This window comes from Perissodus microlepis, chromosome 14 (genome assembly GCF_051167445.1).
Source record: "Perissodus microlepis isolate ML-2025 ecotype Zambia chromosome 14, ASM5116744v1, whole genome shotgun sequence".
Lineage (NCBI taxonomy): Eukaryota > Metazoa > Chordata > Actinopteri > Cichliformes > Cichlidae > Perissodus > Perissodus microlepis.
Genome location: NC_140474.1, coordinates 20,292,626 through 20,319,755, shown reverse-complemented (window position 1 = coordinate 20,319,755; position 27,130 = coordinate 20,292,626). Strand labels below are relative to the sequence as shown.

At 39.1% G+C, this 27,130-nt stretch overlaps 1 protein-coding gene across 2 annotated transcripts in view; it reads right to left on the bottom strand.

Moving 5' to 3' along the window:
* Nucleotides 1-27,130, bottom strand: part of LOC146373862 (leucine-rich repeat and fibronectin type III domain-containing protein 1-like protein) — a 177,051-nt gene that overhangs the window by 1,252 nt on the left and 148,669 nt on the right. For both annotated transcript variants that reach the window (XM_084952011.1, XM_084952012.1), the window contains exons 9-10: nucleotides 19,712-20,358; nucleotides 9,502-10,469 (exon numbers count right to left, since the gene is read on the bottom strand). In XM_084952011.1, coding sequence (XP_084808137.1) covers nucleotides 10,462-10,469; nucleotides 19,712-20,358 — 655 coding nt within the window. In that variant the 3' untranslated portion in view covers nucleotides 9,502-10,461. The remainder of the gene's footprint in view (nucleotides 1-9,501; nucleotides 10,470-19,711; nucleotides 20,359-27,130) is intronic.

Below are 27,130 nucleotides of genomic sequence, written 5' to 3'. Positions count from 1 at the left end.
ACTTAAAAGAGGTATTTCCTGTGCAGCCCCAGTGAGAACACATCTGCATCCCGCATGGGTTGGTTGTGTCTTGTTCCCATAAAAAGAGACAAACTAGCAACTAGGTTAGTGTTAATACAATCACCCCAAGCTAGACAGCTTTGTCACTTTCAGTGCTCTAGAGCACATGGAAAATCAAGAGTTTGATGTGATAACAATGATAAACCTCAACTTTGTGCAGTCAACTTATCACGTACAGCTGTTAAACCTGCAAAATAGTTATTTAATATTAATGTGCGTCTCAAAAGCCCCTAATCTGACAACAGCTACAAAATTACATAATGGGGCCTCATAATCCCCTGTTTAAACAGAAGGAATACGTGCGCAATACAGTATTAAATGACTATAGATTTATTGAGAAAATGTGAACAAAGGCATCATACTCTTTGTAAAACTGGCCTCATTAGTACTGTAATGTTAGCATGCTAAAATGATTACAGTAGTGGTCACACTGTAAGTATTCCATGTGGGGGAACCTGGTGCTCATTGATTGGAGTGTAGAAAAGAGACGATTTAATGGTGATGCTTAAAAATAAATACATAAATAAATATGGAAAAGGGGTGACCGACTGGACCGGTGGTTGGTGTGTGTAACACATGGGTGACAATGCCACAAGCAACGAGCAACAGGTTAGACACCTAATAAGTTACTGTGCACACCAATAGGGCCATATTGTGCTCTTTGTGAACACCTGAAAGACTCACCCTCCAACACCATCCACACCTATCCTTCCTAAGACAAGCACAAGAAATCGATCTAACGATGGGAGTTTCTCTTCTGCCTGCATGAGGAAATTATTTTCTTCTAAAAGATAAATGCAAGGGTTCTAACTTAAACTCTGTCTAGTTGATAGATGTGCAAATGCTGGTTATACCACCGAATTCCTGCCACAACAGCCTGGCAAATGTGCGTGCGTGTGCGTAGCCTCAGTGACACCTCCTGCTGCAGGAACAACTGCAAAGATGTGTTTTAATCATTTTGCAGGTATTCATAAGCCCGGTTGCCCCGATAACTCCCCATCAACGTCTTTATCAGGTGTATAACAGTTTTTCTAGTATGTAACATTAGATTTTTAAACATGGGTGCTCGTTAGCATCACAGATGGTCTCTTGTTTTTTTTATTGTCACTCTGCATTCAGACAAACACATTGCATGCATTATCCTGACTACTGTGTTTAAATGCTTGAAATGAAAGTTGAATTATCAACTAGGTGACTAAGTTAATTAATGTCACACTGTATTAAAATGTATTGAATTTCTAATTTCTGTGAGTATAGTCATAGAAAAGCAATTAATCTGCATTCGCTATACTTTATCTTACTCTATGTACTAGAGCAATTACAGCCATGCAGAATTTCATTTATCGGGAAGAAAAATGCAAAGCTGTGGTTAATTATATGGAAATTGATCAAGGTGTTTTATGTTTTAAGTTGCCATTTTGTAACCTTCTGAAAAGCACTAACATATTAGTTTGTTTCTGTCCCTGACCCACTCCCCCCAAATGTATCCTGAAGGTGCACCATACATCAAACAGAGCTGTGGCCTGCTGATGAAATACAGGTACAGGTTTTGTGCGTTACTAGAGGGCGGGAGAGAGGATTCTTTTTATACACAGGACATATATAATTATATGTTATATAGCAAGTAATCAAGTAATGCTGAGCAGCAAATTTGCAGCATTCAATTATCGCTTTCCTTTTTCCAGCTAGTGCTATTATCGGGATTGTCTCTCTCTCAGTCGTGCTCTCTCTCTCTCTCATGTGCATACACGTTCCTCTGATGAAACACAGTTGACTTTTACAAGTCTGTGTATCACTAAATGTCAGCCAGTTTCACTTGCTATCATGTTTGATTTTTAACAGGGCTATAAATATAATCACTGCTCCCACATGCGAATCACAGGCTCTCAGTGCCAATTAACGATTATTCAGCTGTCCTGAGTGCAGCGTTGTGCTGTATACGGCAGATAAAAACAAAACAAAAAAATGCCCACTGCCAACAAATCCATCCAGCAGATTTAAATAGTGTTGCTATTGTCGATAAATGGTGAAACTCTGCCACGATTGCTGAGCGCTACAGTAATATTTATAAGCGGGGACCAGGTGAAGGTAAAATCATTGCTTTGCTTATTTTTAGCTCTGAAATTCATATTCCAAAAATCACTCGGTTTGATGTGATTGTGGTGGTAGGCTGTCGACACAAATTGACAGCAATGCTTTTAAATGGCTGATTATGCTACTGACCTTCACAAACTGACACTGGAGCATTTAGAGCAATCTCTTTTGCATAACAAATCCTGCTGGTGCTCAGATGTGTGCATGAAAAAACAAAAAAACACACAAAACAAGAAAAACAATGGCTTTTAACATTCTGCAGCCCAGTCCTAAAAATGATTTTAGTACTGAACGTGGCCCAGAAAGATTAATTTTGTTTTCTGAGGAATAGTTTGCTACTCACAGATCCTGCTCCCAGGAATACAACAGGCTAAAATGCAAAAGTTTTGAACTGAATGACACATACACCAGTTAGCTGCAATATTAAAATGAACACAGGACCTCTGGGTATGTCCCGTGGTGTCTCATAGAGTGCTGGCAGTAGATCTTTCAGGTTCTGTGAGTTTTGAAGGTGGGGCCATGGATTAGGCTTGTTCTATCTAGCATATCTGGCATATGCTTAGAGTGGGCTCCTATTTTAAGCCATTTCTGAACAGGAACATTGTCCTGCACGTGTCATGGAATCATTGGTAAAAAAAACTGAATAGTTGTTATATTCAATGAAGGACCTCTTCTTGGCATCACCTTAATATATTTATAAATTTAAAAATTTCATTTTCTATACTATTAAAAACTTGCAACTCTTTTGGTTTAATTGACAAAGAGATGCTCTAGGAAACTGCAGGGCACAGCATGTAAAACCAGAGGTCAGGATGATACAGGCAACTGGCCAAACGGGCAGTTAGCCAAGCTAAGAGAAATGATGAACCAACCAATGCTGACGTTGGCCTGACAGCAGCCACTAGTGGGAATATGTATTTAGGTGGTCAGCTATATTCAAATGTTCTCATGAATGAAATGTCTGGTGAATGCCCTGAATTATTAAACGTATCTATTTTTTCAGAATTTGGTACAAATGTTGACTTAGACTCAAGAAAGAAATAATTAGGTGCTGCCAGTTAAAGATCAAGGTCAACGTGACACATCTGTCTCATTCTTGCAAATCTCTCAGGAACACAGAGAGGAAATGTTATCACATCTGGCACATTTACCTTCACTTTGACTCACGGGTGAACAGATCAGAATTGGGAAGTCAGAGTGAGAAAATCAGAATCAGAATCAGAATACTTTATTGATCCCTGGGGCAAATTACACATTTTAATGATTTTTCATTTTCTATTCGAAAAGGACAAAGACCAAGTCTATAATTTTCTGCAAGAACACATTTGTTTACCATTATTTGTTGGGAACAGAGGGGGTGGATTGTGAGTCAAGTAAGCAGAGAGCAAACTTATTTAGCCTCTGAAGTCTCATCGGGCAATACACATATTTTTTCATCATTCACTTCTTCATCTAAACATATTCACCAGCTCTGCTAGCAATCTGTGGAGGTCTGGTGTACTTAACTGGGAAATATAATTCTATATCTGTATCTTTCTAAGCATGTCTGTCTAACCACCTTAGGTGAATATTAGTAAAAAGACAAATCATCCAAGTTCACAAAAGCTGACTGGTGATTTTCCCTCGGATAACGCACGTAAATGACTGATGTGCTACATTAGAACATTAGTCATCTGTAGTTTCCTTTAACTCTGTGTTGTTAATTACTTTCACCTCTGTGTAATTCCCCTCCTGTCATTCCCTCATCAGCCCTCAGTGTATAAGTAGTCCTGTCTCCCTCTTTGTCTTTGTGAGATTTTCTGTTTATTCTGTGTTGTTTTGTTCATTTCCTGGTTTATGGCAGTTTTTTGAATATCTGCTTGTTACCCTTTAGAGTTTGTTTATTAGACTTCTTTTAGCCATTAATTCTTGATTTTTGTTGAACCTCTGTATTGTGCATCTGGGTCCTTGCCTCCACACTCCACACACTGTGGCACAATGAGCTTCTGAAAGGAAAAGGGCTGAAGCCAATCTTTCATCCCAATTTATTGACACAGACCTGTGATGTTGCATGCTCTTTCAAAATGTTATTTTTTTTTTCCCATTTTGGTTACAGTTCTGTCAGATAAGCCCAACTGCTTACTCTCTATTTAACTTCCTGAAAAGAGCTATACTTCTTTCCAGAGCTTTAATCCTTCTATTGAGAAAGAGCTCATGAATTATGACCAATATGGATTTAGGCATTAAAAATACTCAAGATTTAAAATTTCTAACCACATTAAACACTTAAATTATTACTAGTTTTACAGTTTAAAATTACAGTTTATCAAATATTATGATTTGTGGAAAGACATCTGATAGCACCACTCTCAATTTTGGGATCTTTCAAAGATATATTCTAGAGCTACTCCAATTCATTGTCACCTGACTGCAGCAGTACTGCCCTTCCCATTATTTAGCACTTCAAATGCAATAAATAATCTCATAAGAATCCAGCGTTTTATATTTTTAATAAAAAAGTGCCATTGTATAAACTCTTGGCTCACAGAACTTAATTATCAAGCTTTCATCCAAGTCCTTGTAAGTGATGAACCTTGGTGACAAACAAAGGTTGACAGGGAAAAATGTGTATTCCCCAACTGGTTGGCAAGTGGTTGCTGGAAAGCTGACTTTAGGTGCAAAGAGGTGTGAGAAGATGCACCAAAAATCTATCTAGGGACTGTTTGCAGTCAACTAGGCTTGTTCCATTCACACTACAGGCGACCAAAGCAATCTGGGAGTGACCAAAAGAATAATTTGCGAATGACACCTTCTACAACTTCTTGATGTCACCAACTAGGTTGCTGGCTATCTATTAGTTGGGTGACTGAGGTCAGGGAATATCCATTTTCCTCTAGCTGCTGGAGGTTGCCAAGGGGTTGTTGACCAAGCTCTAGAGATGTGTGATTGGGGGAAAAGTTATAAGATATATATTAAATTTTTTTGGAGTATGACGTCAAAACCCTTTGTACTTATTAACTGTTTAACTCTCCACTTCCACCTCTGCAGGCCTTGATTTCACATATTTGACAGCAATGTGAACCATTCACCTAAAATATCTTTAAAAAAAAAAAGGGGGGGGGAATTCATTGCAAACTATATTTTGCCCAACACAAAAATATCTCCTCATGGTGCACTTGTGACAGAAAAAACACTGTCCCAATTAAAACTAGGAAAAATAAAGATGAGTGTTTTCTTGGGGGGAAAAACACCTATAATATGCCTCGTACATTAGTGAAAATGCATGTTATAACATCACACAAAGAATGAAACACATGCTCAGAATGTACTCATTAAAATAGATGCACACATCCACTGCACGTGACATGACGTTTCCATAGGAATATCTCGTCTTGCTGAATGTGTGTCCACGTGTTCACACATTTGTTCATCTGTGCACATCATCTGCCTTGCAACAAGATCTTTCATTTGCCATCTAGAAGAGGCATCATACAATAAACACGCTTAAAAATAAACATGCATTGTGTGTATGCATTGTCATCTGTGATTCATACTATCATTTTTTTCTTTCTGAGTAACCAAAGACACCCTTATAGCACAATACAGCTGTATCTCAATAGACACTGCATAATCCTCCACACATCCCACTTGCTGTTCTCCTGTTTTCTGTGTATTCTTTCTCCTTTCGTTCTCCTCCTATTTCACTCCTGCCCATCGCCTTCACATCTTCTCTTCTCTTCTTTTTCAAACTGTTTTTCTCCTTTCTGCTCTACAAAATCTTTATTTACGTTGCTTCTTATCATCCTCAGATTCTCCTTCTCATTTCACTCTTCAACCTAACAGTTCAGTTCAACAAGCCTTACTGGCAAGATAAAATCGTGGCTGAAGCACTTGTGTATACCAGAACACCACATTAGCCTATAGTGGAAAAGCATGCATGGATATTTTGAATTATCTCACGGAGCCCACATTTCCTGCTGGTGTTAGCATTTCTTCTGTACATTTTCACATTATTCTCCCTCTGGTACATGTGAGCTTCTCTCACTGTTAGGACATGCTCTTGTAGGATTCTCTACTTATATCATTATGGATCAGACACCACAGTAACACACACACACACACACTCCATGCTCACAGCGTAGACTTTTTGTGTATTCATTTTGTGTATTTTCCTTTTCTAATATCTTGAACAGCTGTTCTTAGATATGTAAGTGTAACTGACAGAGACCTCATTCACTTGTACAAATAAATCAAATATAATAATTTTGATGATGATGATTTTCTACCATTTTTGACATGCTTAAACTGATCAGTATGCCTTTTTTTCACATAGAGATTATAATTAAAGCAAAAAAAAAAAAATAGGACCTTAACATGCTATAATGACGTGAGCTTAACCTTAGACATAAAAGAATGTCTTTCATTTGCAGAAACCGTCATTCACTTTAACAACTTACAGAATGGAAGGTAAAAAAAATGGCCGTCATTTTTATTAGTGAAGATAATGTTTTTTTCTTTGTTTCTTCCCCCAGCTGAACGATCTTGTCGTGGAAGTGATAAACACTATATTCATGTAGGATGATAAACCAAACTGAGCTCATTAAACTTGTTAAGGATTATGTGAACCCCTGTCACATGAGAAAAAACAATGTCATAAATCAGTTTGACACGTCAGTTAACGAATTACATAAATTTGTTATCAATCATGTTGCATTATGTAACAATGCAAAAGACCAACCAATGCACTTTTGAGATAATGCTGTGCAGTCTGAAGAGGTCATTACAAAAATCAATCACTTTGTGTTTAATAACAGCGTGCTAATTGTTAATTATTATGATCAGAGCTGGGTTTGCTAGTGTCAGTGTTGCTAGTGTGCAACATTTGGCTTTTCAAAAAAGCTGGAATGACATCAATACCCTTTATGTCATTGCAACAATTACAATGGAATGAATAAATTTCTGTAGTTCATCACACACTAACAAGTTGGCAAAGATTTAATGTGAATGTACAAAATAAAAAGAGCTTCAGCCAAAGGCGCTAAAGGCTAGTTGGATGATAAAAGAAGAGAAATGTTCGCTTATCAGTTTTGTCTTGTTTCTCTCTCTCTCTGCGGACAATCATCAGCATCAATAGTCAGAGGAGATGCTTACTGGTGTAAACAATTTGTGATATCTAAACCACTTCTGCAATCACACTTGTGCTGGTCATGGCTTCACGAGTTCACATAGATGCACAGACAATTACTACGGTCATAGGTATATAAAAACTGTTAACTGTGATTGAAGTACTCTTAACAGCCACTTTGGTTCTTGTGTTTGTGTGCCAGACCAAGAACACTGACTGATTGATTCATTGCTGGTGCCATTACTGAATGAACAATGAAGGTGTCTGTGTCACTTTGTAATTGAAATGCAAATTTAAGCTGGAGACACCATCATTACTGGTTGTCCCTGCAACATCTCATAACCATCACTTACCAGAAGAAAATAACATCTTTGTTGTGCTGCCCAGTCAAAACACAGCAGAAATCACACGTTTCCTGTTACATTTTACAGCCCTTTAACGTTATATACAGGAGTAATTACAAGTCTGTAACATTTTAAAAATTTCTTTTGTTTTTATTTTACTTACTGAATGCGTAACCTGTGTTCAAACTGCAACTACATTTAGTTTGTGATGTAAATAAACTTAAACTGGACTAAGTAATTACTGTAGGAAACTGTAGCAGAACCCCCCCCCCCCCCCCCCCCCCCCCAAAAAAAAAAAAAAAACCCTGATAAACACAAGCACGTTTTTAGAAAACCGTAGAAAAAACGTCAACACTTTCTCATATTCTTAACTTTTCTATTGGTTCTATTGTTCGCATCTTATTCCCCAACTCATATCAGATCCCTTGTTACCTCATTTTAAGAGAAATTACCCCCCAAAGCTACTTATAGTTACTTATAATAGGAAAAAAGTCTTATTTTTATTAAGCTGGCCAGTCTATGGATGGTCATTTAACATTTTATGTGTATTTATTGCACTGTTTCCCCACAATCAAGCCAATTTCTCTCCATATTTTATGATATTCATGATATCAAGAGCTATCCCTCACAGTGAGCTAATTTCCCTACATAAACACCACTACAAAAGCAACTAATCAGATTGTGCTCTACACAGAACTGCTGTTAAAGAAAATTATTGTTTGTTAACCGCAAAGGTAAATGCCCTTAAATTATGAGAGGAAATAATTCTGTTTGTATTTCATGGCAATTACACCAAGGCCTTAAATTGCCTATTTTTTGTGTAAACACAATAATTAGATCAGTTAAATTAAGTCTAGTTGATAAAATGCTCTTTGTAGAATTATGAATCTCTTATAAGCAAGTTATTAAAGCAGTGTTTCCATCTGTGGCCAACAGAGAACAGTAAATCTACTATTTGATTAAAATTCCTTTGAAACAGTGTGGGTGCCATTGACACTACATGGCAGGGGGAAAGCCAAATTATGTGGAGAAAGATATACTTTCAATGAGAACAGCTAAAGCTGCATGACCATTCTAATCTCTGCTGTTTTTCATTTAAAGCCATTTAAGATAAAAGGGGCACTTCCTTTGTGCCTTTTTTATCTTTTGTAAATTTCTGTCAAATAAAGATCAACATCGCTTTATGAAGTCTGGAACAAGATTTCTAAAACGACAACAACAAACGAATATTGTTGTGATTACCTCTAATAAGAGGATAAATTCAATCTATAAATGAAGATCTCTTTTTAGGCTGAGCGCTGGATAAGTTCTGAAGCTTCAGACATCAGCTTCTGTACTGACTAAGCAGATATTATTGACCCCCCTATCCCCCCATACAGGCAAAGACCATCCCCGGGGCTGTGCTGTTCACTCATAACCATATCCTCCTGCAGCATATTATATTCTCAATCACAGGCTCAGGCGGGAAGGGAAAAAGTGATCTGATGGACAGAGGGAGTGATGTGTATGAGATAAGGAGTGACTCAGACAGTAAAAGACCAAGAGACAAACAGGATGGGGATGCATTTCCTGTCACCTGTTGTGTTATTGCCATAGGAGAGTATTAAGAAAGCAGATCGTTTAGCTAGGATAGCTCTCTAATTGTCTAGGTGACAGCAATTAGATAGGCACTCATTAAAGCATTGCCCTCATTAGGTTACAGACTACTCACTACAGGAGGAGACACTGTAGAATCTAAGTGTGTCTTAAACTCAGGGGCAGGACTGTGGATGGCCAAGGTGACTACTGGTGGCCTACCATATGTCACGCTAATTAATGAGCCTGGATCTTTGGGCTCAAGAACTTCTCATTTGGCTCCCGCTTTGGCTGGGTTAATAAGCTAATTAGCAGATTACTCACCTGTTTAAGGGGGCGAGGAGAGATGTAAGGGAGGTTGGTAAGGGTTCATCAGGTCCTCACCTGTCCAGTGGAAAGCAGAAGACATAGAGGCCAGAGCTGCAGAATACACACACTAGACCCAAACCAGTCCTTGGTAATCTGGTACAGTTTAATCAGTATCAGAACTCTGATCACTGTACAGTTCTAGTTAAGGTCCTGTTGGGTCCAGGTTTTTCAATTCAGTTCAAGTTTTACTATGCACTGTTTTTTCCAAGGGTAACATTTTTATTTAAAAAAAATCAGGGTCTGGTGAGTTAATGTCCATCTCCAGTTCAGCCCAGGAACAGTTTTGCTTGGTTCAATTTAATTGAATTATTTTATTCCATGGGGATAAACACTGGCGAGCCACCTTGAGCCAAGAAAGCTGTATATGTTCATGCCCAAAACAGACCCCTCCAGAAGCTTTTTTAAACTCTTTTTTTACCTGTTTATGCAGTCTAACACATTGTATTCCTAGGCTGAATGTGATTGTCTATGCATTCATCTTGCTTGCTCACTGTTCGGCCTTTTCTGTCCATGCATGTTGAAGTCTTTGTCCATTCTTATGTTGAAACATATCCATATGCCCCTTTATACGTCTCCGCTTCAACACTGGTGCAGAGGCTATAAAGTAAAAACAAATCTCCTCCATGAAAACTGATTGGTATGTCACACTGTCAGCCAGATCTTGCACCAGCTGGCCAATCAGCAGCCAAGCAGACACCAGGCCTTGGCACAGTTGTCCAATCCAGAAATGAGAACCAGGAGAAGCACTCGAATGTAAACCGAAGACTACAGGTCTATAACCCTGTGATATTCATCGCGACAAATTAATGGGTACAGTGAACAGGAATACAGGAACATAAGCTATAGGGCCTTTATTCTTCAGGTGGTTTCACCAGCTTTTCCCAGTGGGCAGCGTCCAGTCTTCACACAACAACATCAGGGCTCTAAGAGAAAAGAAGATTGAAAACAAAGTTTGAAAATAGAACTGTGGGTATACAGTGTTAAGATTTGGAAAAAGCAAATTACTAACAGAACAATAGCGGGTATAAAAATGGGTATTTAGAACCAGCAGATCATTTTTTTAGCTGCCTTAACTTAAAAGTTTAAGAAAAAAAACTAATGCTAAAACTTTCTGACAGTACCTCCTACGGTAAAACACACAAACTACTTTTATAGGTAGTGAAGGTTCAAATGTTATGTTGTTGCTGTCTTTGTTTTAAAATCACACCTGGCTTAAAGCCAGACATTTGAAAAGGACAAGGCTACAAATCATGTTTGGATCAGTTTAGTGTTTCTAAAGGTTAAAGGATGCAATGTCTTCATATCAAAATGGCCCTTAAGAACAAATATGTACACATTAGTATGAAAAGCGGGTAGCTTGTGTTCTTTTGTATCTTAAGGTGCAACTGCTGTTTGTCGAGAGATACAATAAATGCCCACGTAAGGAGGGTTTGCTGACAAGAAAAAGCAAAGATGAGCAATAGCTGGGAGAGTGATGAGGTTGTACTTGTTGTGGCAGTATGTTGCTGCAGGTGTTATTTGTAATGTGTCTGTTTGTCGGGAGAGCATTTCTTAACTGTATCTGTCAGCAAGAATATTTCATAACAGCATTTATGTACAGCCAGTGCTTATTGTGTCGGTTTAATAATGAAGAACAGTCTTTTTAATGCCTTGGCCTGTATTCATCCATCACAACCACTGCATATCTCCACAGTTTTCTCCTCCATCATTCGGCACTCCACTCACCTCTTCTCCTCCATCACTCTTTGAGAGGAAAAGGTAGTATATGATGATCATAAAACAGTATGAGGGGTGAAACACAACCAGACAGACAAAGGTGTTATAAATTTAAAACAGAAAAGAAAGGAGACGTAATAATGGATAGAAGCAGTTTCAGCAAAACAGCAGCCAGCAGAAACAAGATGAAAGGAATGTCGGGAAGAAAGGAAGAAGGGAGCATAAAGTGAGAAAGACAACTACTTATTTATCCTGAGAATCACTCTATAGTTATACAGTACTATGCAAAAGTCTTAAGCCACCCATTATTTCTTTATATTTTGCCTCCAAGTAGCCAGACTTTCTTGTAATTTTTTAACGTGGTCTTGAGCAATAGTTCTCCAGGCTTTCTGGAGGTGATTCAAACCTTTTCTTTGAACATTGCCCTTTTCCCCTCTCATTTTCAGTCCAGTGCCTATACGTTACCATTTTCAGAGGACTTAACACTGACCTATAAAACATTCAAACATAAAAAGGCATCTAACTAAAGGGATGAACCAGTGTTGTGTCTACACATAACAGAAAACTTAGCAAAGTGAAAACTGGTGGAATTGGTGGAACCTATAAAAAATGCCAAAGATTGCACATGTTGACATGCATAAAATAGTATTTTTGTGCTAACAAGATGATTATGTACAGCAGATTAACAACATCTAGAAGTCATATCTTTAAGAAAAAGAAAATCCAACAATGATCCAACACACGCCTTGATAAAATGCATCTTGCTATGTAGCTGATCCATCTACTATGAAGCCTCTTAGAAATGGTCTCAGTGGACGGGTGATTGTCAAGAAGCCAGAAGAGAAGCAAGGAGAAAAGGCTTAAGTATGCCAAATTATACACCAAAAACAGGAAAAACACAAACATCTTTCCAAATTTTCCCTGTCTACGCCAAACAGCTACTGTTGTACTTTTGACCTTTGTTTCTTTTATTGGATGAGATGACTCAGGTCTGATGAAACAAGACATATTGGCAATTTAACAATTAACCAGTTTAACAAACAGGGGCATCAACAGGATGTGGACGAACAATAAACAGCCACAACTGCCTGGTACCTCCTTCTCATGCTGCTCACCGGCTTGGTCAGACACACATCTGATTGTTCAGTCAGTATTTATCCCAAGTTAGCCACTGTGGCTGTGCTGGTTATGCTGTGCTGGTTATTCTAGCAGGAACAGCATGCCCAAACAGATCCCAGAGTGTTGAGGTCAGAAGTGCAGGCAGCACTGTCATCTTGAAGGATAGAGTTCGATCCCAGACTGTGGAGATGTGGGATTACTACTGGTTGCACAATTTTTCTCTGAATTAAGATTGCCTCCAATTGTTTTTCCAGTGAGGGAGACGCCACCTAACGCCATCACACTGCCTCCACCAAAAGCTGTTATCCTATTGGTGGCAATCATTGTAGGGTTCTTCTCTACACTTCGAGCCTGTGATCCAACCACTGTCGGCAGACTCGGGACTCAACGCTGAACATAACATTCCTCCACATGTTCAGGTTGCAGTGTTGCTGGATGAGACCATTTCAATTTGCCGTCTGTTCTGGATTGTCTGGGTAGAGACCATCAGCCATATCGTTCTGCAAATCTTGATTCTGTAGAAGACTGCCTACAGTTCTTAACTGCTGACAGGATGAGAAATTGTCTTCTTTTGGTGTTCTCTTTTTGGGACATCCACTTTGCATCCTGTCTCTGAAATCACCAGTTCTATGAAACTTGCCCTTCAATTGGGGGATTTAACTAGGGCTCACTCCAAATAAAGCTGCAACTTGGTTTTGTGGAACATTAGCTTGAAGTTTTAAAGTTGACCTATAGCAAGGGCCCTATCCAGATTAGTCAAATATAGTATGCTTGGAGCAGATTCCATACTGTTGTAGCAGGGTCCATGTTCACGTGCTGGTAATCAGGCACCAATAAGCCATCTGGGGTACCAGAAGCTCAAGACAAGAGTCAGTAGCAGAATACACTGTTTGGCATTGTCAGAGAAGATCTGGCAAGTTTTCATGGGTGCAACACACAAACTCAACTCTCCTGATCAACCCGCAAATGCATTTTCCTTACAAATGTCCCATCATTTAGGGGAAATACACAGGCTTTCCAGTGATTAAGATTAATGCCAAGAACGGTTGTTACAACAAATAATTTCCTTACTTTTCATAAACTAAGGGAAGTAAAGTTCATTAAATAATAAGGGGTGACTCAAGATTTGTGCACATTCCCATAGCTGTCAGCAATTAACCAATTATAACTAATAATTTCTCAGAATTGTTGAAATACAATAAAAAACCTAAACAACCAAAAATGTGGTATAACTTTACTCAACCAGATTTTTCAAGTAACTGGCAAGTTTGCCCAGTAGCCAGAAATGTAGAGCATTTTCAGTTTACTTCCACACAGGTCTTTGAAAAGCAGCAGAATTTCAAAAATGATAAACAGTAAACGAAACACGCTTACTTTAAAAATGATAATTAAGTAAAACACTATTTAAATTAAATGTGCCCTAATCGTCAGGGGCACATTTAATCGCCCTAATCAGTCATCTAAGGGACTAACTATAGGTAACTATAGGTAACTATAGGTATTTTTATGATTTGAAGATGCTATATTCAGTCATTATAATACAGCAGAGGCAGGAATTTCAAGGATACATCTCTCAAATGTCAGTACTCAAAATCACTAGATAATGAAACACAATTGTGGTTGCTGTTATTTAGCTGCAATTGCTAAGGGGCCAGATTGCAGCGTGCTGCAAAGACGTGAGGCTGCAGTAGGGAAAGACAAGTTAGGAATAATGACACAAGTAAGAGAAAGGAAGAAACTGCTTGCTACAGGAGAAAACAAAAACCAGGGAGTGCTAAAATTTAAAGTGGCAGTCATTACTCTGTGTGTTGTAGTGGCGCAATCTCTTTGAGAGGCTGAGAGACCTTCAGATGTTAAAGTCCCTCCATTCCACACTACGAGGCCGCCTGTCGTCTGCTGCTGGAGGCATCCAAGAGTCAGACAGAGAGAGGGGGAGAGAAATGGAGAATGAAACGGAGCCAAAAACAGCGAATGAGTGAAAGGACACAGAGAGAAAGAGGAAGCAGAGGAAAAACACTGATATAGATACAGCTAAACAGCAAAAGAAATAATAAAAAAAATCTATTCAGTGGAGAGAGAGAGAGAACAAGCAACAATGTCAGGGCAGTCGGAAAACGGGTAAAGAAGATGAGAGAAAAGCATGTGGGAGCACTTGTGAACAGCGGGAGGGGAAGAGGCCTGGCCGATTCCAAGAGATGTATTCAGAGAGACAGACGGCAGTGAAGAATGAGGCCGGGCATATGGGATGACAGTGAAAGGAGTGATGATAGATTAAAATACACAGAGGACAGACAGGCTACAGGGTCATGGATGGGCCACGGGGAGAACACACACTTGCACTTCACACAGACTCGCACATCCTTGCGCTGTGCTTAAGTATTTTTCTATCCTGACTAACCTTGTGGGAACATATGTACTGGCTCAAGGCAGATAAACCTTGTACATAACCACACACAAATGCAGGCACAAACCTGCAGGGATTTGGTGACTGACCCTGAGCTTACATACACAAATTTTTTCCATCTCTTGTAAGGACACTGCACACTGCATTTGTTACCTGATGTCTTGTCCTTAAATTAACCTAAATGTTCAGTCTTAACCTCATAAAAGAAATGGTTTATCTGTTTTTTTTCCCCAACAATGTGTGCGTCTTTGTGTGTTTGTGCTCTAACACACACACACATTCAGTGTTTGTTTGCCTGTTATTGAACTAATAATACGTTGCTTGACATAATCATAATATGTTTGTGTCAAGCATATAATTACTACTAATCCAGATAGAAAATTCCCCACTTAGTATTCAGGTTAAAGAGCTGCTTCTAATCCTGAACCCACATGCTGCATCCTTGTATCATAGAGCTAAAAAGCAAGGTGACAACTTGACTGCTAAAATGATCTCTGATGTGCATTTCTTCATTGATTCATTTTCAAATTCTGTGATAGTTTTACATTTTTTAAGTTGAAAGTGCCTACATTTTATTAATTTATGGAGTCATGTCACATATTTATATACTGAACATTTCTATGAGAATATTGTTTATTGTTTTAATGTTCAAAAACCATGTTTATCTCGTAAGTACATCTTTCCATTTAATGCCTCCCAACCAGAAAAGCCCATTCAGTTAGCTTTATTAACAGTTGTCACAGAGAGTAGTAGCTTTGTTATGTTTAAAAGTGTGTCTTTTTTAGTCCAACACTGAACATTTTGTCTTTGTGCCATAATCGTGGGACTTCTCAACCGTTTAATAAATAAATAAAATACTGCATTCAATTCCTATGAATATATAAGAGCAAATAGTCTTAAAGAATTAAACTACCATGAAGAAACATGTTTATTTTTTTCACAACTGCGGGCATTTAATGGGGTTTTCCTGTGTATCTGTCAGTTGCTCTGTTCTTCAGGCTCTCTGACTCACTGTGGCTCTCTGATCAGATCAATGTTGCCTTTCTCTGCAATGCAGCAACCAGTGAAACACATCACAGACACAGTTACACCCTGAGAAACTCCAACAGCCTTTGTACAAACACATGGGTATTATCCCTCACTGTAGGTTTCCCTCAAAGTGCCAACGATCCTGGAATCAAAGGAAGTAAACAAAGAACATAAAAGGCCAACTGTAACTTTTTCCTCCTGGGTAAAATGTCAAAATAAAAACAATAGTAATTGGTTTGTTTGCATGTCTTTTAGTCTGGGATGTTGTTTGGAGGCTTCCCTGACTGGCATACTTCAGTTAGATAAGGTTGAGATAAGGTTAATTAGGCCTATAGGGGGAATATTTGAGTTTATGCATATGGTGTTACCTCAGTGGTGCAACAAAATAAAATTCAAGGGTTTTTTTTTCTTTTACAATTCCCAAAATTCTAACCAGTTTTAATGAGCGCCTAACTCATCTACTTTGCAACTGCAATGTGGCCATCAACCTCCTGGCACACTTGCTGAACTGTATGTGTAAAGTTGTCGTCAAAGCTTTATTAGTATTAAAAAAATTAAAACAGCTTAAAACAATGTGTTTGAGTACAGTACGGTGCACAGCTGTGCAAAGCCTCATTTCTTCATACTTGGCTTCTAAAGATCCAGACTTTCTTGTAAAGTTTTAAAGTGAAGTTAACCAGTAGTTCTCCAGGTTTTCTGAAGGTCTTTGAACATTGAATGCTTTTTCTCTAACTTTCAATCCAATCCTTTTACCTGACCATTTTCAGAGGAACTCATAATTATGGGTTTGTGGATTTTAGTTAAATCCACAAAATATGTCAGAGGCCGGCATAAAATTATATTTTTTGCACAAACAAGGTTATTTCCAAAGTGCTATCAGCACATTGTGCAGTGTATCCTTTAAACAAATTAAGAAAATGGAACAAGTAACAGACAAAAAACGTGGCAGGCCTAAATAAAAAAAAAGTGTGTTAGAAAGTCATGTCCTTAAGAAATAGGAAGAAATCTAGCAAAGACCTGACACAGGACCTGAGACCTACTGTTCACTGAAGCGTGTTCAGAAATGGTCCCAGTTAATTACACGGCAACTGAACTGAAAATTCAAGAAATTCAAGAATCCTGGAGATCTATTCCTTAAAGAAATAAAAAAGACTGTTCAGGCTGTGTTAAAGAATAAAGGTGGTCATATCACATATTGAGTTTGATGTTTGTTAGAATTGTGCAAACTTTTTTTTTTTTTTTACCTCATATACAGTATTTCAATGTATGTTATTTCCTATTTGCCATTTTCCTGGCAATACAAGTGGGTGGCTCGAGAATTTTTGCACTATAATGTCCGATGTCAAAAACCAATTAATACCCATGGTACATTTTTTGTTAATGTTGGACACAATGAATTCTGATAAAAGCAACATCTAACATTGTTGTATTAATATAAGAGAGACAACCAAACTGACAAAGTTGATGAAGGTGAAAGCGCTCCCTCACTTTGCTGGCTAAGCTCCTATACTCTGCACAGATCTCTCGTTTCCTCCCTGCTATCAACATGAGGCTCAATGGCACCTCATTTCAGCTCATTCACAGAGGCCAATTGAATGACATATCAACCGCTGATAAAGTATTTCCACTCAGCTCTTTAAGCCCCTCATGTGAAATGATGTCTTCATTTATTCATTCCAATGAAACCCCCATTTCCTGAATGGATTAGTGTTAAAGGGGAAATGCACTGGAGTAGGCTTAGTACAGGGAAATTTTACTTCCCCCCAAAAATCCACATGATTTTCTGGATTTATATTATAAGGGATCCATTGACGGTTTCAAGCAATCTCTGAGAACATGTGCAAGTCGTTTCAGAAGTTTGGAACAAGGAAGTGCTCTTGATTACACAAAGAAGGTTTTATCTAATAGCTGGCAAAGACTGTTACGTAAAAGCAATTTTCCACCAGTATCTTGCATGCTAAGAAAACTACAGTAGAATTATAATCGAGCAGATTTGTGCATTATTGCAATCATGTATTTTGCACTACTTGGATAATTTGCTCTCTTCATTAAATGATTACAATGACAAATTATCTCTCTATCGTTCTATTTCTTTCAGACTGTCTAATAAAGCTATTTTTTGATGGCATGCCAAAGGCCACTGCTGTAAAAACTAAAAACAGTATTTTCAGGCTGACACAAGAGGCCGATCGTTGATTAGACCAAAGAGCCCAGAGATAAAGAAACAGTGAATGGAAGCCTAAAGCTCAAGTAGTACTAATGGTTCTGAGGATTTAACCAATTTCAGTTCAGCAAATTGGTCGTGACTAAGCTTAATTTCAACCTGTCATGTGGATCATGCATATCTTCAAAATGTCTTTTTCTTATTTCTATGGATCAAACAAGCACATTTAAATATTTAATCATTCACCTTCCCCCCACTGTCCAAGGTAATCCAGCCTTATTTATTTACATTTATTTGTTTTATATTCCTTCTTTTTGATTGTGTGTTTTAAACTTTCAATTATACATCATCATGAAGTACTGTATAAATAAACCTAGCTGTAGCTTTTGCTGAGTGTTTTTGCTGCTCACATGAGCTTGCATGCCTATTACACCAGATGAAAAGGTTGACAAGTACAAGTTGTTGTCTTATATAATTTTGCATTCATTAATAATAGCTGTGTCTGCATTGATTACTTTCTGCATTATGTATAGTGTATTACTTCTATATAACACATGTGTGCCAGACTCTGATAATCCTGGAGATTCTTCAAGTAGACTTTTCATGAATCTGCTGTAAAACACATTTCTTGGATTCACATAAAATGGTCTGTTGCACGGTCTCCCCCTTTCTCCTCTCTCTCTCTGCAATACAGTATTTAAAGTAATCTGGTTCTCTGTATGGTCTTTAACACTGTAATAAATGTTTATTACAAAGAGGAAAACACAAAACTTTTATATCCCCCCCCCAACAGATCTAGCATTCAGTGCTATTGAAGTCACATTTAACTTTATAAGTGACTTGGGCTTTTTCCAGCTTGATATTGAATGTAAGCCAGTGCGTACAGCCTTTCTTTTGTACTGAAGTAGCTTATTCACTCTTTAGCACTTGGGATGTGTCATTTCTAAAGGCAAGCAGGCTTTCTTGGAGTGCTTAAAGACTAATAGTTTGCAGCGCTCTAATGTGAGAGGTGTTAACTGGAATAATGTGTGACAGGTACTCCCACATGCATTATCAAATCCCTCTCTCCTCTAACACAAAAACATAAAGATTTATTTGGTTATTATCTGTTGTCTAGCCAAGCTTTCCAGAAACTAAAAAACCTCAAATTTTGGCAACAAGGTTGCAGCATCATTCTTCATCTTCTTCACAAATTTAAAAACTTTGAGTCAGCATGTACCCCTTCTGAGCGTTCAACAGAAGAAGTCTGGCATTTGGAAAGAGCTGAAAACAAAAATAAATGAGCATGGGAAGGTTTTCAGTTCACTATAGGAAGGTTAATTCAAGACTTTTTTTCCATTCATTTTTTGGAAAAAAGGAATATGCAATCATACAGAAGAGATTTAAAAACAACTTGAGTTGCTGCTGCAGCCCTACAGACTGAAAGTTGATGAATTGTCTCACCCTCTGTCTCTCTCTTACTTTCATTCTAGTGCACTAGAATGGAATCTCTCGTACTCATTTTCTCATTCACACAATGCTCTTCTCTTCATTATTATCTTGCTCAGTTTTACGCCCTGAATTTCACATTGTCTATTTCTCATCCACCAGCTTTTCCTGTTTGACCGAATTTCTTTGTGTCCCTCCTTTCCACGTTTTCCCCACTCCTACTCTGTCAACTTTTACTTTCTCTAAACTCTGCTCAGTTGCTTGAATTTGCTATGTCTGTGTCTTTTCCACTAGCTCTCTAATACCTGCCAGTTCTTTGGGAGAGGTGGGCTCTTTGGCAACAGATGGCGGTCGAATTTTCATCTCAATGGCGACCCTGGAGGAGAAGCGGGACTTCGTGGGTGAGAGCAACTCCTCGTTTGCTGACGAGTCAGTCCTTGTCATTAGGCTCTGTCCACTGCTCTCCTCCTCGACCAACGTGACAGTGTCTCGCAGAGTGTTGCTAGGCGACATTGCCCTGGACGGTCCGAGGACTTGGTCGTCATGACTGTCAGTCATCTTTGAGGCAGAGCGAGGAAGGACTTGGACCTGACTGCCTCCTTGTCCATTGCTCTGCGGTCTTGGCGCAGTCGCAGTGATGGCTGCTTTCCCATGGCCTGCGCCTTGGTGGCTGTAAACCTTGTATCGTATCATTAAGATGATAATAAAAACAAGCACAGAAGCAACAATAATCCCTCCAATGATGATGATCATAGTACCACCCAAGAAGTGGCTGTGCAATGCTTGGCACTGGCTGAACTCTGTGTCTGTGGTAAATGACAGACAGCCCAAAGGACGAGTTGCAGTCAGCGATGTGATGACGTCATCAAACACGGCCAGGACACAAAGATCATAGCTACGTCCAGCAGCGAGGTCCCGCACCAGGAAGTCGTTGCTGCTGGATGGAATCATTCTGCCATGACAAGAAAGAAGAACACAAAGGAAAAGAAGATGTGAGTTCACCTTCACATATTTTTTCCCTACATGTAGAGCATGTTTAACTGATTCTTCTCTATTACAATTATTCATCTTACTCACAAGTTTGTCCTCAGGCTTCATGGTTGGTATATATATGGTTAAGTGGACATGCAATTAGTGTGACACAAGCATATTTACTGATAGCAAATTAATTTCCTTGGATTTTCAGGCAATAGTATGACCAGCAAAAACGTATCACCAGATAAACAAATTGGAGATAATTTATCTGAATTTCAAGGGTGGGACCACACCTTCCATGAGTACATATGCCTTCCTGCTCTATAGGCTGTTTATTTTGCATTTTTGTGCTCCACCCCTTGTCTCAGTTCTCAAGCCTCTCGTTAGTACATGGGAATCTGCCCAGCCCAGGAGCCACTCTCTTTCATGAAACACCGTCAATCTAACTGAGGATGTGGTCCCTGCAAATGAAATGTTTGACAGAAATTGCCACAAGTGGGATACTGAAAACAACTTAAAAAAAAGAGCATTTCTATTTTTATTTCATTGAGTCTGAAACTTACTTTTTTTGAGGCTCTTACTTTGTGGCTTTTCACTGAAATAAGCATACAGAGTTAAACAACCTTGTCTTGCAGAAAGATATTTCTATAAGCTAAAGGTCATCTCATTGAATAACTTGCATTTTTAATTACTTTGACGACAACAACAACACTGTCAGCCAGTTTATAGTTCAGACATGACATTTTGGTTTGAGTGGATAAAGTACTACAATTGTGAACTTCAGCAGAGTCATTAGGTGGTAGTTAGGGTAATTAACTTAATAAATTACAAGAAATGAACAGTTATATATTGGCTAATTGTTTACTAGTGTAAGCTATTAGACAGAGTGCCGCAATATCTTGCTTTGGTGATTTCAGTGACATTGCACAGCGCTCTCATCGGACCAACAGAAACCTGGTTTATCCAAACCTGTGTCCATTTACTACTACACTGTACCAATTAAACCAGCAAGGAAGAGCCATGCAGCAAAAAAGTCCTTTCTGAAAATGATTTATGGATCTTCCTGTTTTTCTTCCTTGTATTTTTCTGTGTTATGTTATAAAAGCTGCACTGATGACACATGCACTATCATTAGATATTTCTGTGCTGCCTATGGCACAACAGTGACCTCAGTGGCCTAATTTCCCCAGAGAGTGGGAATTTATAAGTCTATGACTTGACTAACACAAAGAGTCATCCCTCACAGCTGTAGAATTCATCATTCTCTGATTAAACACTCCTGATTCTTCTCGTTGTGCACTTCTTAGAATAGAATAGAATAGAATAGAATAATCCTTTAATTGTCCCACAGGGGGAAATTTGGTTGTAACAGCAGCCAAAAAGACACATATACAAACAGAGAGTACACAGGACACAGAACAGAAACATACACAATTTTTCTTACATATTTACATTAAGGACAATGGTTACTATATACAGAGTATTGTACAGTTATTAAATTAAATAAAAATAACTACAGATAACAGGCAAACCAGGTTGTAGTGCGAATCGGTTAATTAACTTATTGCAGTTACAGCATTGATGTAAACATCTATGTTTGTTGGGAGCAGTTCTGATTGTACAGTCTGACAGCTGCAGGGAGGAAGGACCTGCGGAAACGCTCCTTCGTGCATCTAGGATGCAGCAGTCTGTCACTGAAGGAGCTCTGCAGTTCAGCAACATTTACATGCATGGGGTGGGAGACTCTGTCCTGTTCTTCAGTCTTTCTCTTCAGTTTTTGTAGGAGCATGGCATTGGCTGGTCCAGTCTCAATGCCAAACTCATCAATGGCATCAACCCCAACCAGGAAGTACAACTTGACAGATAACACTCTGTGTGTCGTTCTATATTTGTGTGTGTGGGTGACTTCTCGTGTGGTTGTGAACTGCTGTGAAAGGAGCCCTGAACTGAGATCCTAAGAATCAAATCTGGAATCTTCAACAAATAATAGTATGATTTGAGATCACGCAAGGGGGTTGCTAAAAACAGGTACTTGTCCAAAGGGGCTAACACAAGGCAGAACTATCCTGGTTATGAAGGATTCCCACAAGGGCACGACACCATTAAACTACTGGATGATTACCTCCCTCTCCACAGCATATAAGCTTCTCTCAGGCATCATAGCAAACAAGCTGAGTAGGCACATGAGTCGATACATGAGCACAACTCAGAAGGGCATTAAAATAACAACATGTTGCCAGTGCATCAGTTCTTGGTTGATAGCAATATACCAGGATTCTAAGATCTGGCAGACCAACATGAGCAATGCCTGCACTGACTATAAGAAAGCCTATGAGTCATCCACACATGGATACGGGAGTTCTTGGCACTGGACAAGGCCAACACTGTGACAACAACATTCATCAAGAACTCAACGTGACTGCGGAAGATGACACCAGAGGCCAACTTGAAGTCTGTTGTACCAAGTAAGTCACCATTAAGTGCAGAGGTGCCACAGTGACGCACTGTCCCCACTGCTGTTCTTCACATCCCAAAACCCACTAAGCCAGCTCATTAATAACAGTGGATCTAGGACACACATCTAGGAAAAGAGTCACCATCAACCACGTTCTGTACATGGATGACATCAAGCTGTATGCCAGGAGTGAATGGCATATCGTCTCACCATCTCAACAGGATCTATAGAAAGGACATCCAGATATTATTCGGATTGGATAAGTGTGGCTGAATGGTCGCAAAGAGAGAAAAGGTGATCTGGACTAAAGAGGTAGAGATACCAGAAGGCAGAGTGGCAGTTATATTGGTCAATTTGAAGTACCTGGCTATCCCACAGCAAATGGGAACCATGATTAAGATGCATGAAAGTCAGCCATAGCCAAATACCTCCAGAAGGTAAGACAAATACTGAGAAGACAGTTTAATGGTAGGAATAGTATCTAAGACAGCAGTACATATGCCATATGCATTATCAGATACCCAGCTGGAATGATAAGCTGCCCACAAGAGGAAATAGATGCTACTAATGTCAGGACATAAAAACTCAGTACAAGGCATGGAGGCCTCCATCTGAAGTCTAGCACCCTGACACTCTATGAGCAATGGAAAGAGGAAGCACGAGGATTAGTGAGTGTCTAAGCCACAGTTCAGGATGAAACCCAGAGCACCTGTGAATACATTAGGAAGATGGTTCCTCAAGGTGAGGTGCAACAAGAATGCCTCAGCTGAAGACAGACAGTGACGCGGAACTGCAAAAGGAGCTATCATGGATGACCTAGCCTCTTGATGGTGTGTACCACTGAGTGATGGAAAAGGCAACTAATGTCAAGAAATCCTACCAGTATCTAGAAAAGGCTGGCTTAGGAGAAATCACAGAGATTATGATCATGGCAGCATAAGAACAGGCCTTAAGTATCAGATCCATAGATCCAGAAGTCTACCACAGTTAATAGGACTGTTGTTGCAGACTGTCTAAAGATGCGCGGAGACTATCCAACACATAGTAGCAGGAAGGTTGGACCATGTACGCTAAAAGGCATAACCTTAACCATAAGTGGTGGGGATAGTGTACAGGAACATCTGTGCTGCATATGGACTACAAGACAAAATATGAGACACCAAGGTGGTTGAGCACAACAGGGCTAAGGTCCTATGGGACTAGGAGTCAGGACAAGGATTTCGGCTGTTTGTTCGTTGTTTTGTAACCTCACACAGTTGCCATGGTCAATACTGTGAGCTTGAAGACATGAGGGTAAGCCCGTGTCTGGTTTTATTGCTAACTTAATGATGTATCAGTACAGAAGCTTTAGAGAGTCATAGATTATACAGAGACATGTTGCAACAGTTTGAAAAGACTTTCTGGTGGTTTTAACTTCTTCTCATCCTATACTAGCACTGAGAGGTTTTGTCTCAGTGACAACACCTATCATTCAGGACAATGCTGCAGCAAGTATATGCACTGTCACTGCTGATATAAATGGTACAGAGCTGTTTCAAAGTCAGTGTTTGCACACAACACAAGCACTGCGGTATCTATAATTGGTCTCTAGCAAAGATCCTATTTTAAATTGTATATAAACTGTATGTATCTACAGGGAGTGCAGAATTATTAGGCAAATGAGTATTTTGTCCACAACATCCTCTTCATGCATGTTGTCTTACCCCAAGCTTTATAGGCTCGAAAGCCTACTACCAATTAAGCATATTAGGTGATGTGCATCTCTGTAATGAGAAGGGGTGTGGTCTAATGACATCAACACCGTATATCAGGTGTGCATAATTATTAGGCAACGTCCTTTCCTTTGGCAAAATGGGTCAAAAGAAGGACTTGACAGGCTCAGAAAAGTCAAAAATAGTGAGATATCTTGCAGAGGGATGCAGCAGTCTCAAAATTGCAAAGCTTCTGAAGCGTGATCATCGAACAATCAAGCGTTTCATTCAAAATAGTCAACAGGGTCGCAAGAAGCGTGTGGAAAAACCAAGGCGCAAAATAACTGCCCATGAACTGAGAAAAGTCAAGCGTGCAGCTGCCAAGATGCCACTTGCCACCAGTTTGGCCATATTTCAGAGCTGCAACATCACTGGAGTGCCCAAAAGCACAAGGTGTGCAATACTCAGAGACATGGCCAAGGTAAGAAAGGCTGAAAGACGACCACCACTGAACAAGACACACAAGCTGAAACGTCAAGACTGGGCCAAGAAATATCTCAAGACTGATTTTTCTAAGGTTTTATGGACTGATGAAATGAGAGTGAGTCTTGATGGGCCAGATGGATGGGCCCGTGGCTGGATTGGTAAAGGGCAGAGAGCTCCAGTCCGACTCAGACGCCAGCAAGGTGGAGGTGGAGTACTGGTTTGGGCTGGTATCATCAAAGATGAGCTTGTGGGGCCTTTTCGGGTTGAGGATGGAGTCAAGCTCAACTCCCAGTCCTACTGCCAGTTTCTGGAAGACACCTTCTTCAAGCAGTGGTACAGGAAGAAGTCTGCATCCTTCAAGAAAAACATGATTTTCATGCAGGACAATGCTCCATCACACGCGTCCAAGTACTCCACAGCGTGGCTGGCAAGAAAGGGTATAAAAGAAGAAAAACTAATGACATGGCCACCTTGTTCACCTGATCTGAACCCCATTGAGAACCTGTGGTCCATCATCAAATGTGAGATTTACAAGGAGGGAAAACAGTACACCTCTCTGAACAGTGTCTGGGAGGCTGTGGTTGCTGCTGCACGCAATGTTGATGGTGAACAGATCAAAACACTGACAGAATCCATGCAAAGAAAGGTGGCTATATTGGTCGCTGATTTGTTTTTGTTTTGTTTTTGAATGTCAGAAATGTATATTTGTGAATGTGGAGATGTTATATTGGTTTCACTGGTAAAAATAAATAATTGAAATGGGTATATATTTGTTTTTTGTTAAGTTGCCTAATAATTATGCACAGTAATAGTCACCTGCACACACAGATATCCCCCTAAAATAGCTAAAACTAAAAACAAACTAAAAACTACTTCCAAAAACATTCAGCTTTGATATTAATGAGTTTTTTGGGTTCATTGAGAACATGGTTGTTGTTCAATAATAAAATTATTCCTCAAAAATACAACTTGCCTAATAATTCTGCACTCCCTGTATAAGTAAACAGCACCTCTGTCCACTTTAATAAACTTGAAACTACTGCAAACTGGGAGTTCCCCTCATGCTGTTTAGACAAAATGATAGCTTTTTGTACCTTTTCTCATCTTTGCAGTTTGAGAAACTAAATCATAGATTACCAGGGGAGAAATTTTAGAAAATCTGTAGGAGAGTGGGGCTGGCAATGTCCTTTAGTGAAATCCACGAGGCACATGTGGGCTTCCAATCCAAAATCTGCAGTATGACACATTCCTTTCAGTTTTAACAAGTATCTTGTTGGTTAAACTTACACCAGAGTCTAGCTGCTGTGAAAAGATGCAGCGTGTTTCACATGATGCAAACTGAGGTGTGTAAAAATGCCCTCAGGAGCTAAACAGTGTGACTCAAAACACATTATGTAAAAGTCGTGACTGATCAGAATTAAACTGTCATGGAGACAGAGGGAGCAAATTTTTAATATTTGTCACTGTATTGCTTCCAATTATAGCTGTGAACTACTGTTCATAATATAAAGTAGATAACAATGCGCAGTGAATGCTGAAGTTAGAAAATACTAGCGGTGATGTTCCTTCAAAATGAAGGTGCAGTGGAAAGTGTGAATCTCTCTGACAGAGTATAGGGGATAACTGCGCCACTATACTGTGAAACAATGGAGAGAAGTAATAAAGACACTCCAGTGTGTAATGTGCTGTGTTCTTAGCCAATCCTTGATATTTTTGGCTTTGTTGTGATTTGCTGTCATTTGGTTTTGTTTCAGTGAGTTCTTTGTCATATTGATTTGATTTGTTTTATTCTGTTTCATAATGATTAGGCTGAAAAATATGACAGATGCATCCTTCTGTGGGACACAAGCTCATTGAAAGGAAACTATTTGTATGACTTTACATTACAATAGACAGAGACATTTTTTCTTATCAATTGGCACAAATAGTAATACATATTAAATGAATAGGATTTGGGTTAAGCCATAGTCTGTGAAGTCTAGCTAAAGTGGATGAAGGGCAGACAGAGTACAAGGAGTAACTGATGATAAATGATCTTTAATTTAACAGAAAACAAATAGTTTTGATTAGGTTCAAAAGCTGGCTTGCAGTCTGCACTATTGAGTTAAGTCTTGAAA